At 38.3% G+C, this 14,637-nt stretch overlaps 1 protein-coding gene across 1 annotated transcript; it reads right to left on the reverse strand.

Annotated features, from left to right (window-relative positions):
- Positions 1–233: 233 nt before the first annotated feature.
- LOC144638200 (cystathionine gamma-lyase-like) lies at positions 234–14,581 on the reverse strand. The gene is made up of 15 exons (XM_078497407.1): positions 14,391–14,581; positions 14,185–14,266; positions 13,145–13,240; positions 12,943–13,055; positions 8,261–8,344; positions 8,096–8,143; positions 6,945–7,002; positions 6,276–6,353; positions 5,755–5,907; positions 5,154–5,275; positions 4,561–4,613; positions 3,287–3,353; positions 2,549–2,620; positions 2,015–2,074; positions 234–320 (listed from the first exon to the last, which is right to left on the reverse strand). The coding sequence occupies exons 1-14, from the start codon at positions 14,550–14,552 to the stop codon at positions 2,054–2,056; spliced, it is 1,209 nt and encodes a 402-aa protein (XP_078353533.1). The 5' UTR covers positions 14,553–14,581; the 3' UTR covers positions 234–320; positions 2,015–2,053.
- Positions 14,582–14,637: the final 56 nt, after the last annotated feature.

Below are 14,637 nucleotides of genomic sequence, written 5' to 3' on the forward strand. Positions count from 1 at the left end.
TGTGCACATGCCTGAACAACAATGGCCTAAACTCCGATGATTGTGGAAAGAAAGGCATGCTTCCAGAAAGGCATGCTTCCGGGAGTCAATGGGTTAGTTACGTGACCAAAATTTTGAAAAGATGAGTCCTTTTGCCATAGATTTGGACAATCTACCCAAGCTCGAAAATGTTAAAAAGGTGGCAAAAGATGGAATAAAGGTTTTTATGTTAAACAATGACGTACACAAAATAAATGCATCCATTTTTTATTGCATTTAAATATTGCTGCATCTTTATTAAATATCAGAGTTCATTTTCATTTGTCAGGCAACTTGAAGACCTAAGAAAAGAACAGAATAATTATGTTACAAACTTCTTTATGCATATGGAATACACAAAGCTTTATATTATACTCTGAAAATGTTAAATGCTACGGAAAGAAAACACATTTCATTGCAAAATGGCTTACTTGTACAAGGTACAACAAAACAATGTTAGGAAATGTTAAATGTTGCAATTACGTCTAGAGAAATTCCAGGGTTTCTAGCTATAGATACCTTTGGGTTTCTACTGCGAGCAGTCTCTCTTTTGCTTTATGGTCTGTGGGGAAGGACACAAAAGCAAGGCAGCACAACATTGTGCTTTCTTGCTTTGAATTCGGGTTTGTCCCCAGGGACTTAAAAGCAAAAGAGAGATTGCTCGTAGTCAATGTTGGGTTATATGAAAAGAGTTATTATACAGTGTATCAAGAGAGTTATTAGGACAGTATATCATAATAATGTTATTGTTAGTCAAATTGTATATTTAATATAACAAGTTCCGTGCAGGTGTTTTGTAACTACACTGTAAATTTAACTATTTTTTGACTTGGCAAGCTTGAGGTTTCTATCCCTTTCAATCTAACAATCAAAGTTGATAGAGCAGTTTTCAATCGTGTGTCATAAAACCAAAACCAAAGTTGTTACTATGACCAATCACAAAGGACACAGACAATCCAGTGAACCAATCAAAACTCGAAGCAAATACATGTAGCTGGCACGAAGCGGGGGAAAACGTGCGCGAGCTAGTCACGATTGGTTTTGGTTTTACTCCTGATTGGCTGAGAAAGTGGCGCGAGATTTTTAAGCCAATCACTAAGCGTAGTAATGCAAAACCAAAGCAAACGCAATTTACTTTCGACACTCAAGTGAAAACCGCTCTAGAAACAACAAGCAAACAGTCTAATAACTGTTTTGGCATGACGCAGTGGCTGTCCTATTAAATGGAATGTTTATAAAACTGTTTTACGTATGGTTTTGTGTAATAGCATTTTTGGCACCAGCTAGTGCACAAGAAAACGTGGGCAAGCTCTGAGGGCTCTGAGGGCCTTGTATCAAAAATAGCCAGCCACTGGATTACACTAGTTAAAACATGTATACAAAGTATTCTAAAATTGTCAAAAAAATAAACTGTCAAGAACTATTTATTAATAAATAAAAGAATTTAATATTAAACAATTACAATGACACTTCTCTTAATTTAGTGACAGAGGTAAAGCATAAAGCATAAAGCATAAAGCATAAAGTTTATAATCTTAAGCAACCAGATAACCCCAGATCACTGGGGCATATAATTACGCAATAAAGCATAAACACTGATCGCGCTTTAGCATGCTAAAGCTTAGTTGGTCAACAGAAATGGAAAGAGCATGATGAAATAAGTAAGGTTGCCAATTTTGAGACTGCTGATGCTCGAGTGTGTTATTTTATAGTGGTTTGAAAGTTTAAAAAATTTAGAGGATTTGTATGGAAAAAAGTTGCTGGATAGCAAAGCTTGTCATTCAACATACAAACCCTTTAAATTTTTCCAACATTCAAGCAACTAAAAAATCACATGCTTAAGAATCAGCAGTCTCAAAATTGGCAACCTTACTATTTCATCATGCGCTGTTCATTTGTGGCAACCATTTTGTACTACTGGTCACCTAGTTTTTATGATTGACAAGGTCACATGACCGTGTCATGCAAAGGCCGGATATCATGCTTTGTAAATTACCTTTATTGTTGTTGAATTCCAATTTTGCTTTTATTTTCCCTACAGAAGAGAATCTGGCACCTGTAAATGGCAAATTTGTAAATTTACAAATTTACAATAAGAAACTGAACAGTCAAATGTTCCTCAAAACTTGAACGTTACTTATTGGCTGTGCTAATTTTTGGACACTAAACACTAAATCTACTTTATAGCACTAGACAGACGCTTAAAAGAATTTAAACACTGTGTTATTGTTATTGTTGATGGAGTTTTTAGTCCCTGCATGCTGAGAGAACCCAACCGTTCTACCTGTATTATAGGCATGCAATGCGTGCAGTGGGCAATGTATCAGAAGTGCTTTTGATTAATTTGATACATTGGTCCAGGACTTAATTGGCACTGGGCAATACTTATTCTCATTATAACTGTTTTATGAACCCCTTTAAAAAGAGAGAGCCTGTTAAACTTGCTTGGCTAGCTAAATGGTATTATTTCTCTGTTGACCTTCTGTCAGTTGTTTTAAATAATGTATATCTTTTGTGGAATAACACTTACTGCTTTTTTGAGGGCTTTGTCCAAGTCCTCGATTAAATCTTCAGTATCTTCAAGCCCCACAGACAAACGAATCTGAAAGATGGTTGCATACCTTACATTAAAAAATATATTAAAAACACGACCATGCTACATTTTGAGGTATTTGAAAGTTCTTAACATCCGGTATTTGAGTAGCTGCTTTTAATAGGTACCGGTAGTTATCAGCATGGGTCATTGAGCATGGTTAAGGCTTAAGCCAAGGCAAGTATTAAACAAACAAATGTTAACATGCAAGCTAACAATTTAATGAATCACAAGGTTCCATCTAAAGGTGTAAAATATAAATTGAAGTCATAATTGATGTTTTCTTTTTTTGGGGGGGGGGGGAGGAAGGGGCATTCAAGGTGGATATCAGATATGAATACCAGAGTTAATTATTACGTGATTTACTTTAATTACAAAATCAAAACAACTCTGGATATTTAAATGTGGCTTAATTAAATTTAGACTAAGTTAGAATCGAGCTAATTCTGGTCAGCAGGGATCTTGGGACCATGCACCATGGAGTGACATACAGTGTTTTGCAGGGCTTACGTGTTTCAGCTGTGTGAGGTTGTGCAGTTGTTTTGAACTTCCAATTGGGTTGTGTGGTGCAGCGTTGATTTAATGGGAACAATTTTTCAAGCAGTAATTTCAATCATTTTGACTGTTATTGTGTTTTCAAAGTGCAACATCCAGGAATGTCAAATTGAAACTCACCAGAGTGTCTGATATTCCTAATTCTTCTCTCTGATCTTTTGGAACTGATGCATGAGTCATGATCGCCCTAGGAAACAAAATAGTCATTTTCATTATACAGTCGAAGCTCTCGTAAGCGGACACCCTCGGGACGCGAAAAAAGTGTCCGTAACTGGAGCTGGCCGCTTACGAGAATGGTTCTCGTAAGCGGCCACTAGAGGTGTAGGGGAAAGATGGCCGCTTACGGGAGCTTGCACAGCTAACAATAACCGGACCAACGTGGATGACGACAAAACAAGCACTAAAATGTGGTCCTGTAATTACTGTAAAATCATTGTCACAAACGGCGACGTGAATTTGATTGATAATAACAGGATACAGAGGTTGTAAGTAGGATTTTCTTTCGGGTGTCCGCTTACGGGAGCTTAAAAACAAAGAAAAAGTCTAAGTCGTAATCTCTGAAAGTGTCCGCAGCCGGTTACGGGAATGTCCGCTTACGAGAATGTAAAAATACAGAGATTGTATGGGAGTTAAAACGGGGTTTCAAACAAGGCGGCCGTAAGTAGAGCTGTCCGCTTACGAGAGTGTCCGTTAAGAGAGCTTCGACTGTATTAAAACAAAATAGTCATTTTCATTAATGAAGATGAAAGGTTCAACATGACACGAGCATGGGACAAAGAAAAATTCCCGACGGGAATCAAACCCATGGCCTCCCAGATACCGGTTGGGCGCTCTAACCAACTGAGCTACAAGAGACTCGTTGTGAGCTGGGCCATTTACTAGGTTCATTATATTAAAACATTGTTACAATCAAGGAAAATATTTTTTTTTAGGCTTGCTCAAACTTTTTGATGCTATTATTCGGCACGATGCAGTGTTTATTTGAGGGCGGCGTTTGTTAAATTTGCTGCTCTAAAATGCGGCTTTTATTCAAGGGCGGCGTTTATTTGAGCGAGGTGTTTAATCGAATAAATACGGTACCGGTATATTAATTTCAAGGGATAAGAGATGATGGATGTCTGAATTAGAAAATTTAAGATGTTAACTCGTACAGATTTTACACAAAGTTTCAAAGCTCACAACATAGTTACTATCGCCTATTCACAAACAAACTTGTATAAACCTTTGTCTGCATGTCAGAAAAGGGTTTGTATGTGCAAGTTCATGTATGCAAAGTCACTACAATCTCTTTGAGGTCAGCTCCACTAATCTCACTCAGTGTGTTTACATCAGGGTCTATTGTATCAAAAACAAGTGCACACATTTTCTTTTTTAAAAAAGCACAAAAAACTTACGGTAATTCTGTCAGGCTTTCAAACCCACCAAGACTCTCAGCAAGGGTAAATAACTGAAAAATAAAATCATTGATTTCATTGTCTAAAATTTTACATGTATTTAGACTTGAGGAAAGTATTCCAGATATTTTGCTTTCTACTCATCTGACAAATTTTCTTGACTTAGGTACACCGTTGCCTTGATTTTATCAGCATCCCTTCTTAACTAACAACCCTGTTACCCTCATGAAATTTGAAATAAGTGTTCCAGACCTTCAACCAAGGAAATGTGGTAGTTATTCCTTTATTTTCTTAGAAACCTAATTTTACCTATTATTTGCCAAGCTAATTTAAATGTAGGCATGCAACGGGTACAAAGGCCTACAGCTACTTGCAGTGTTTTGCACGCATTGCATTCCTTTGAGGTTAGATAATATATGTAGCATTTGTGTCAACACTAGATAATAAATATTATTCCCCTTATTCTTCGCCACAATTAATTTCTGCAATCACAGATCACTAATCTGCATTCCTACAACAGCTAGATCACATTCAGGCTAATAGGTGCTCCAAAAACCTTCCTGTTTTATAAAGAGTTAACTTAATGAAGTTACCTCAGATGATTTGAAAAATTGTTTGGCATTCTCTATGTCTCCTTTGATGAAGAAAGTCACCATTCCACCAAAGCCTGTCATCTGCTTCTTGGCAAGTTCATGCTGGGGATATGATTCCAGACCTAAAAACAACAACAATGCAAAAGTGGAAGTCCACCTACCAACCCCTCCTGAACATAGCAACCCTAGCCTCCCCTCCCCTCCACCGCGGTCAAACGACAGAAATATGCAAAAAATAAGATAAGTACTGCAAAGATAAGGTTTTAATTTTCACAGTTCAAAGTTTGATACATAACCGGTACCCTAAGGGTTTACTAAGTTTTTTGGAGCTTTACTAAAAAAGTTCTACGTGTTTGAAAATAGCGATATGCGGACTTGTAGCTACTTGTCGGCGTTATTTGTCAGAGCACCTTTGGTTCGAATGTGAAACATTTAAAAAGTAAAAACACTCGTTTACCTGAGGTAATGGATTATGCTTTCACTCGGCAACTATTTTATCTATCCTTGCTCGTACTAACACTTCAATACGAACAAAAAATGCCGAAATGGAAAGAAAATATGCCTGAGGTGTTTGACCGCGGTGAACCCCTCCCCAACATACCTGGATACACCACCTTTTCCACCCTGGGGTTTTTCTCCAGAAATTTGGCCACAGCCATGGCATTGACCTGATGTTGGCGCATTCGTAGATGAAGAGTTTTCAGACCACGATTAGCCAGGTAGCAGTCAAAAGGACTGGGTACAGGACCAATAGCTAATTGAGTCAAAAGAACATTAAATTAAAACTGTACATGACGTACAGTGCTAAAAAAAGTTATTTACTGTCATCGCTTAAAGAAATGGAAGGCCTGGAGATGTTGTTCAATATTGAAGTCTTCATCGTCATCGGGGTCAACCATGTTGGCATCATTGGCCTCTTCGATGTGCGAGTCAAGAAAGAAACTAAATTAATTGTGTCATTTTGCCCTATGCAATTTTACCTTGGTTTTCAAGACGACTCTTGGAGAGGGGCATCTATTATGGGGGACAGGGTGTTTATAGGAGGGGAATTTAATACACAATTTACACCTCAGGAGGGTTAGATCATTTATAGTATTTATTAAATTAATTTTGAGTACTCACAGTTTTGCAGAAACCTAAGCTTGTTGCAAAGTTCTTCATTATTGGTGCAAATCACTCCCATAACAGTATCAGAATGACCTGCAAAAAAAACATTAATTTTATGATCAATGAGTGAAAAACATATTTATCTGAAGCTCTGTACTGGGCCGTAACAGGCTAGTTTTAAATTTTGCTCTGATGATCCCAAACAAAGGTGTGAGGTTGAGGTTGAGGTTGAGGGGAATAAAACAAAAGAAAATTCAAATTTTTTTCCCTGTCAGCCTTGACTTCATAACAAAGGAATTGGTTACTATAATACTTTGTCTTTAATAAATTTCAAGTACTGTTAGTTTGTGTATTTCTTTATGTGAGTTTATTACATTTTCCCATGCAAAAAAATACAGTTGTGTACAGTAAAACATTGAAATGGCAGGCATGCTAGATTTAGAGTGGGGAAGGGGGGGGGGGGGTGGCAGTAGTGGCACCCAATTGGTGAGTTTATGAGGAGTACTTTAGCAAAAATCTGAGAAATCCCAGAGGTTGATATAAAAATATAAATATGGCAAACTCAATTATAAAATGCCAAAAAATGCCTTCATGAGGAGATAGGGGTATGCTATTTTGTGCACCAAACTTTATTTAACCATTATTTTATTTTAAACAGTAGCTGTTGATGAAAATAAATCATACCATTCATGTACTTTGTGACCGAGTGCATAACTACATCAGCCCCAAGAGACAGAGGTCGCTGCAAAATAATAAAATATTACACAAATTAAATGAGTCGGTGGAAGCACCCCTGCCCCCCTCTCCTTAAGATGCAAAGACCACCATCTTGTAATCTTTTGTTTTATCATTCTTATTGTAAATGTTTGTAACATGACAATTGGGTGTAAAATACATCCCGGAGGGGGGAGGGGTACCCAAAAAAGTTTTGTACGGGAGGCTCCGCCCCGAGCTCTTACACCTTACCCTTTCATATACCATTTTGACAGAAATTGTACCCCTTTCGTATACCTTTTACTTAAAAAAGGTACCCCTTTCAAATACCTGAAAGACATGGTTTAGACTTAGAAAATGACGTTTTCTTGCCATTTTCATGTAGTGCTTAATAAATTGAAATAATACAGCCGTAAATTGCATCTGTTCATAATATTTCAATTAAAGGCCCTTTGAAAAAACCTAAATGACAGATTTCCATACCCTTTCATATACCTAAACTTGTGAAATCCCTACTCTTGTATACCTGAAGCCTAAAAAAGGTACCCCTTTCGGGCGGAGCCTCCCCGTATAGGCCATTATAGGGAGTAGACCCCCCCCCCCCCCCGGGAAATACATCCAGTCCTCTTACTATTTTACCATCATGTACCATCCTAAACCACACCTAAAGCACACAAGTCATGTGCGCATTGCGTGCCTATCTTTTATTACATTGGCAAGGAAGCCATAGTTACAGACATCCAATTAATATTCTCAAACTCATAATTAATCATGCTAAAACAAAGTCTTTCACAACTGTGATGGTGGTTTGAGGCCTTATGCGTCCAATGGCGCGATAAGGATTGATGATGATGATGATGATGGTGGTTTGGATATCTGATCTTAATTAGCATAGATTTTCAAGATATTTTTTATTTCTCTGTTTATTCAGATCATTTTTAGTTTCACGTTAAAAGATACATCAAACGCTTTTAAAGGCAGTGTTTTATTGCATTTGCAAACACCTCGAAGTTCACCAAAAAACTCCACTGCAAATCATATAATTTTTTCAACTGTTTTCTAATGACGTTTGGAATTAAGAAACACTCTCTCTCGTGTTAAATATTACAAATACACTATACCTGGAAATATGATGACATGAAAGTGTTGTCCACCACTAAGAAGACTCCCTATAACATAATAAGTTTGTTAGTTATCAAGCTAAATTATTGCACACTACTTGGCTGTAACTGTCTAAAATCAGGCTTGATTGTTGTCAAAGTTTATGCATCATGTGACACACTTACTTCATGTTGATGAACTATTTCCGCAGCTCCTTGAATGTCCACAATTTTCAGTAAAGGGTTAGTTGGAGTCTCAATCCACACCATCTGTATTCCAGTTGAATTAAAAGGGAAAGAAAATAAGCATTGTTCAAAAAAGTCCTGTCTGCTTGTCCAGAGCAAGTAGTATTTTACTGCTGGGCAGTGAACTTTTCATGCTCATAACTAAATCATAACAAAACTAAGACATACCTGGGGGGTGGGGTACTCCCATTTTTGGGCTATACAGGTATGTGCCGTTCAACAGGGTATGCTTTTTTTTTTGCCTCCCTGACTCTGGAACAGGGTACAGAATTCAGCCTTTCTCTCTGAAACAGAGTCGATTTTCCCCCAGAATCCTGATTTAGCATGATCAAGTATAGCTACCAAATTCTGCTCCCCTTGTTGCTTTATCTTCATGCCACAGACCAAGTCAAGTGAACACTGTGATATTCCCCAGTGTTTTTTTTTTATATCTATATATTTTTTTTTTCTGTTGTGCATTATTATTGTCTGGAACAGGGTACCTTTATTTCCAATGTCTGTCTGGAACAGGGTTGCAAGTTCACCTTATTTTCTCTGGAACAGGTCCAGGGTCTCAAAGACTCAGCGGCGCACCCCCATACAAAATTTTGGGGAGTCACAGATAAACCAAGAATCAGTATCACAGGCATGTAATGCGTGCAAAGACCTCTGCAGCTGTAGTGGGTAGCCTTTTGCACACATATCGCTGTTTCTACATGATTCTAGATTCTATAATTTATTGTTGGCAATCTAGTTCCCAGAGCTTGTGTTCTCTTTGACCAACAGTTGGGAAACTTAATGGTTCAGGACTAATCTCAAACTGGAACCAAGAAATCCTGGTTCCGGTTTGATTGTGCATGTTCGCAGGAGATTGTGGTGAAACGAACAAGTTTTCGACAGGCAATAATTCATTACTCATTAGAGCGTTTAAACTCGAGCGCCGTGTTGTCAAACAAACTGAATGCCTTCAAGCGAGCGACGACTCAAAATCAGTCCAGAATCAGAACAGCTCAAACCAAATGGACCAAACATGGATACTTGTGCTTATGGATTTCAGATGTTGCTCTTCATCACGATATTGAGCTAAACCCGGGCCCGACCGAAAAGCCTAAGTGTTCGTCTTGCGAGAAGACTGTCAGGAAGAATCAGGCGGCCATATTGTGTAATGGCTGCAAAAGAAGCTATCACGGCAAGTGTGTAGGGCTACGAAGGGACGACACTAAAAATCTTCACAACTTTCAAGCAGACTGGAAATGTTTGACTTGTTCTCTACCACAGCTTAGCGATTCATTCTTCGATTTGTCTAATTCAAGCGAACTTTCAGATCATGGGCATTTAAACGATGCAAATAGCGATCTCTTCGACACTTTGCACGGATATGCAAATAAGAACTTCATTATCGGAAGTTTCAACATAAACGCTCTCGCTGGAAAATTCTGTGAACTTCAGGACTGGATCGAAACGTTCGACATTTTGTGTCTGCAAGAAACGAAGATAGATGCATCATTTCCAGATTCCCAGTTCGCGGTCAAAGGATATGAATGTTATCGCAAAGATCGCAAGAAAGGCGGTGGAGGTATTTTATTGTATGTTCGTAAATCCATTCCTTCAAGCCAAGTGAGAATCAGAAGCAAAGCAGTGGAGGCAATACTCGTCGACATCCAACTTGGACAGCGACTTATGTCTTTACTTAATGTTTACAAACCACCGTCAGTAAACAACCAGACGTTTACGAGCGACATGTGCGAAATTTTAGACGCAGCGATTTCAAACCGAGCTAATGTGTTATGTTTGGGCGATCTAAACTGCGATATTCTAAAACCACAAGACAGTGGGAAACAAGGTCGAACCTTCTTAGATATCTGCGACATTTACGGCTTGGACAATCTCATAAAGGAGCCAACAAGAATTTCAGCTTCTAGAGAGTCTTGCTTGGACATAATAGCAACAAACTCTCCGAAATTTGCATTAAAATCAGGAACAATGGAGACAGGCCTAAGTGATCACAAACTGGTCTATACTATTCTCAAAAAGAAATTATCCAAACCAGAGACCACTTTTATGAAAGGCAGGTGTTTTAAAAGCTTCGACGCGAATGCTTTCAATAAGGACCTTGCATGTGTGCCGTTTAATGTAGCGTATGTGTTCGAAGACATCAATGACATCTGCTGGGCCTGGCAAAAGATGTATACTGATGTGCTTGACAAACATGCACCCATCAGAATAAGAAAGCGTAAGGCGGCTTCCGGCCAATCCAAATTTATTACACCGGAGATAAGAAAGGCCATTCGAAAGCGAAACAGTCTAAAAAGAAAATTTAACAAAACAAGGAAAACAGATGACTGGGAAGCATACCGAGTGTTAAGAAATCGCGTGGTCTCCATGAGGCGAAAGTCTGTTATTAAACACTTTGATCATCTGTGCTGCTCACGTGCTGAAAATTACAGGGCTTTTTGGCGGTCACTACGTCCTCTTTTACACACAAAGAAACGTGCGCAAAGCGATTTGATCATTCTAAAGGAAAACAACAGAACGATTATCGATCAAGCTCAAGTAGCAGAGATTTTCAACGACTATTTTACAAATATCACCGATAAGTTAATAATCGATTCATACACTCCATTCCAACATCAGTCACATGCCTCTCGCTTACCTAAGAACAGTACAGCCAGTAAGAACTTTGCTTTTCGTTTTACAAATCACCACGAAGTAAAGCAAATACTCAACAACATCAAGACAAACAAAGCCCAGGGATACGATTTGATTCCGCCACGAGCAGTCAAGGCAGCGGCACCATCAGTGTCTGAACCGCTAAGCGATCTTATAAATACTATTATTGCAAAGGCAGAAGTCCCCGAAGGGTGGAAGAATGGTCAGATTACACCTTTACACAAAAAGGACAGCGTGTTGGACAAAGCAAACTTTAGACCTGTCACCGTGCTGCCCGCATTCGACAAAGTGTTTGAACGCATTATCCATACACAGATGAGTACGTATTTTGATACCATTTTCCACGACTATACGTTCGCGTATCGGAAATTTCATGGCTGCTCTGCGGCGCTATTAACACTTACCGAAGAGTGGAAAGAAAAACTTGATCAAAGCCACTTTATTGGTGCTGCTACACTGGACCTTAGCAAGGCATTTGACTGTATCCCTCACGATCTTCTGTTGGAAAAGCTTAGATTTTACGGACTGGATGAAAGATCGTGGTCCCTTCTTCAGAGCTATCTCTCACATCGCTACCAACGAGTCAAACTGGGAAACAGTTTCTCATCGTGGAATGTCGTTCGTAGTGGTGTACCCCAGGGGTCAATATTAGGACCGCTTCTTTTTAATATTTTTATGAACGATATGGCCTATGCTATAAACGAGAGCAGCTTACTAAGCTTTGCAGACGACACCAATCTACATGCCTCAAACGAATGTCCCCGCGCAGTTGAAAACATGATTAACCAAGATCTGTTCAATGCCAGCTCTTGGTTCAAACAAAACGGTATGATCGCCAACCCGACAAAATATAACGCCATGGTGTTAGGAAATGCTAGTCAGTGTGACATCAAGATCGAATGTGAGGGTAAAGAAATTCCAGTATCCAAGGAGATAAAATTACTGGGCATAACTTTAGACGATAAACTAAAATTTGATTCACACATTGCGGACATTTGTCGCAAGGTGGGGAGCCAAATAAACGCTCTAAGCAGGTTAAAGAACATTCTACCTTGTAATACGAAGGAATCCTTGTATAGAGCTTTTATTTTACCTTATTTTTCTTATTGTAGTCAAGTTTGGTATCACTGTGGAAGAAGAAATATAGAAAAACTGGAAAGAACAAATGCGAGGGCCTTGAGATTTGTGTACAGCGACAAGACCTCGTCGTACGAAGCGCTCTTGCGGCGTATCGGATCAAAATCAACCTTAGAAAATCGTCGCACTCAAGATATGTTATTGACTGTGAACAATATTATTCAAGGCAGGGCACCATCCAGCTTCAAAAATCTTATAACTGAAAAGAGAACAGCGTACAATCTTCGCGGTAATTTTAATCTTTCCATACCTAAAGTGAACACTACCAGATATGGTCTTAAGTCGTGGCGTTATGCTGCAGCAAAGCACTGGAACATGCTACCTCGTGATATTCGTTCCATGGCAGGCTCAAAGGACTTTTTGAAAAAGATTAGACAAACTGATTTCAATGTTTAATAATTATATTTTATCGCTTTTAGATAGGATTTTTATATTTATATATATATATTTTTTAGGAATCTTAATTTAGCTAGATGGTGTTGTTGTTTGTTTGTTTGTTTGTTTCTTTTTTTTTTTTTTTTTTTTTTTTAACCATTTTAAAATAGTCTGATGTAATACTTTTATACCCTTTGTTTTGATGTAAATACTTTTGTAAATACTAAACTTTTAATCGTGGAGCACCTGTAAACTAGCTAACAGCTAAGTGTGTACTTTTTTCCACGTTAAATAAAGTACGTATGTATGTATGTAATCAGATTTGGTCACCTTTGTGGCGGGCTTTCAGATTAGCCCAGAGGTCCCGATCTCTGGCACAGACCAGAAGGAGCAGGGCCTTTGGGGACAAGATTGAATTGTTGGTGTACGTGTGATGTACTTTGAAGATAAGTGCTACATACCTTGGTTGTGGGTTTGATAGCACTCTTTAGCTTGCTCAAATCAGTTGCATCTACAAATGATATTTCTATCCCCATTTGTGTGGCAGCCACCCTTGAAAAGTACCTATTGGTACCTAATTTATAAATAATAATAACAAAGATCGTCAGTCTGTATCTAATTAGCCCTTATCGAAGCAAAAGTAGGTATATTATGGTCATGTACCTCCATACACATCATCAACACAAACAATGTGTTCGCCGGTCTTCAGAAGGTGAGTCAACAGCATGGTCGCTGATAAACCAGATGCAGCAGCCAAGCCTAACAGATGACACAAAACAATATTAATAATAACATCTTATTTTATGGTAAAATTCCAAAAATAAAAGTGCCAATAATCAAATGACAATCATTTTTTCCAGTTTTAAGATTCTGCAATGTTTTTTTTTTTCATTCCAAGGTTACAAGATTTACCACAGGGCTTCTTCAATATTTGTTTTTGTTTGGTCCATTGTCGCAGAGGCAAAATTTCATGATTTAAAAAATAATGAATTTGTGTGCAGAGTAAGCTTCATTATTTATAAATAGTGAAGTTGTTCAACCCAATGATTTATAAATAAAACTTTAAGAGATCGCCTGATTTATAAATAATTGAATTCCTTTAATCAATTATTTAGAAACAATGATGTGATGGTAAAAATTATATATATTAAAATCAGAATGTCCCTAAAACAATTATAATTATTATTAGTTTCCTGGCATTTGCAATTATTTATAAATAAGAAAAAATGGCATGAATTTGGTTTAAATAATAATTATTTTTTTTACAAAGGCGCCCCATGCCATACACCCACCCTCGTCCTACCCAACAAGTATTTCTGTTGCCCTTAAAAATAAAATGATCTCCATCTTTATATGTTGTTGTTAGTCTTCGGAGCTGGGGATCAGGCCAGCATTTGTCCCAGCATTTGCCCTTGGAATTCTTCTGAACAAAACCTTGGGGAGTCGACCCCTGCCCGGAAGGTCGATGATTAATTATTAAAGCTTGCATATAAGGACTTATAGCGCATTATACAACCAAAAAAGACAGCAAGCTTACAAGTGATTGGCAGTACACTAATCAAAATCCTGAAGTGTTGATATTAAAAACTGATATTCATCAAAATTCATGTCCGCAATGCCCAGATAATTAAGCTTTTAGATTATTACAAGAACTTATCAGTGGAACACGTGGCATAAGCCAATTAAAGTAATTCAATTCTCACCATGTTTTGCTCCCTCGAGAGCCGCGACACACGTCTCAAAGCAATTTCTTGTCGGGTTTCCTGATCGCGAGTACTCGAATCCCTAAAAGACGCATACAGATCAGCGAAATGACACACAGCTGTTTACAAACTGACAATACGTACGTACAGATCGATTACGATTAATAAGTAGTAAATCTGTTTAATTATTCTAAGAGGAAACTTACACGATGGACGGCAGGGGCATCTTGTTTGAAAGTGGTAGCCATTGAAATCGGCGGTACGACTGCCCTTGAATTCCATTGTTCGGGTTCTTGACCAGCGTGAATCGCCAAGGTACCGAAATGTGGAAAAGGATCGAGCGTCTTTTGTCCGGATTCGTTCGCCATCTTGGAAGAGAAGGAGAGAAAGGCCCGGGGCAGATGATGACGTAATGATCGCAGCAATCGGCTTTGTTGCGCTACGCTGGCTGCT

This window comes from Oculina patagonica, chromosome 14 (assembly GCF_052425735.1).
Source record: "Oculina patagonica isolate OP01 chromosome 14, crgOcupat, whole genome shotgun sequence".
Taxonomy (NCBI): domain Eukaryota; kingdom Metazoa; phylum Cnidaria; class Anthozoa; order Scleractinia; family Oculinidae; genus Oculina; species Oculina patagonica.

What these genes read in the sequence shown, in the direction of transcription:
- LOC144638200 (XM_078497407.1), bottom strand. Translation starts at nt 14,552, where the DNA reads ATGGCGAACGAATCCGGACAAAAGACGCTCGATCCTTTTCCACATTTC. An exon ending in CTATCAAACCCACAACCAAG is followed by an intron (nt 8,345 to 12,942) that starts GTATGTAGCACT and finishes ACTGGAATACAG; the next exon opens with ATGGTGTGGATTGAGACTCC. An exon ending in GAAAGCCTGACAGAATTACC is followed by an intron (nt 3,354 to 4,560) that starts GTAAGTTTTTTG and finishes TTTGTTTCCTAG; the next exon opens with GGCGATCATGACTCATGCAT.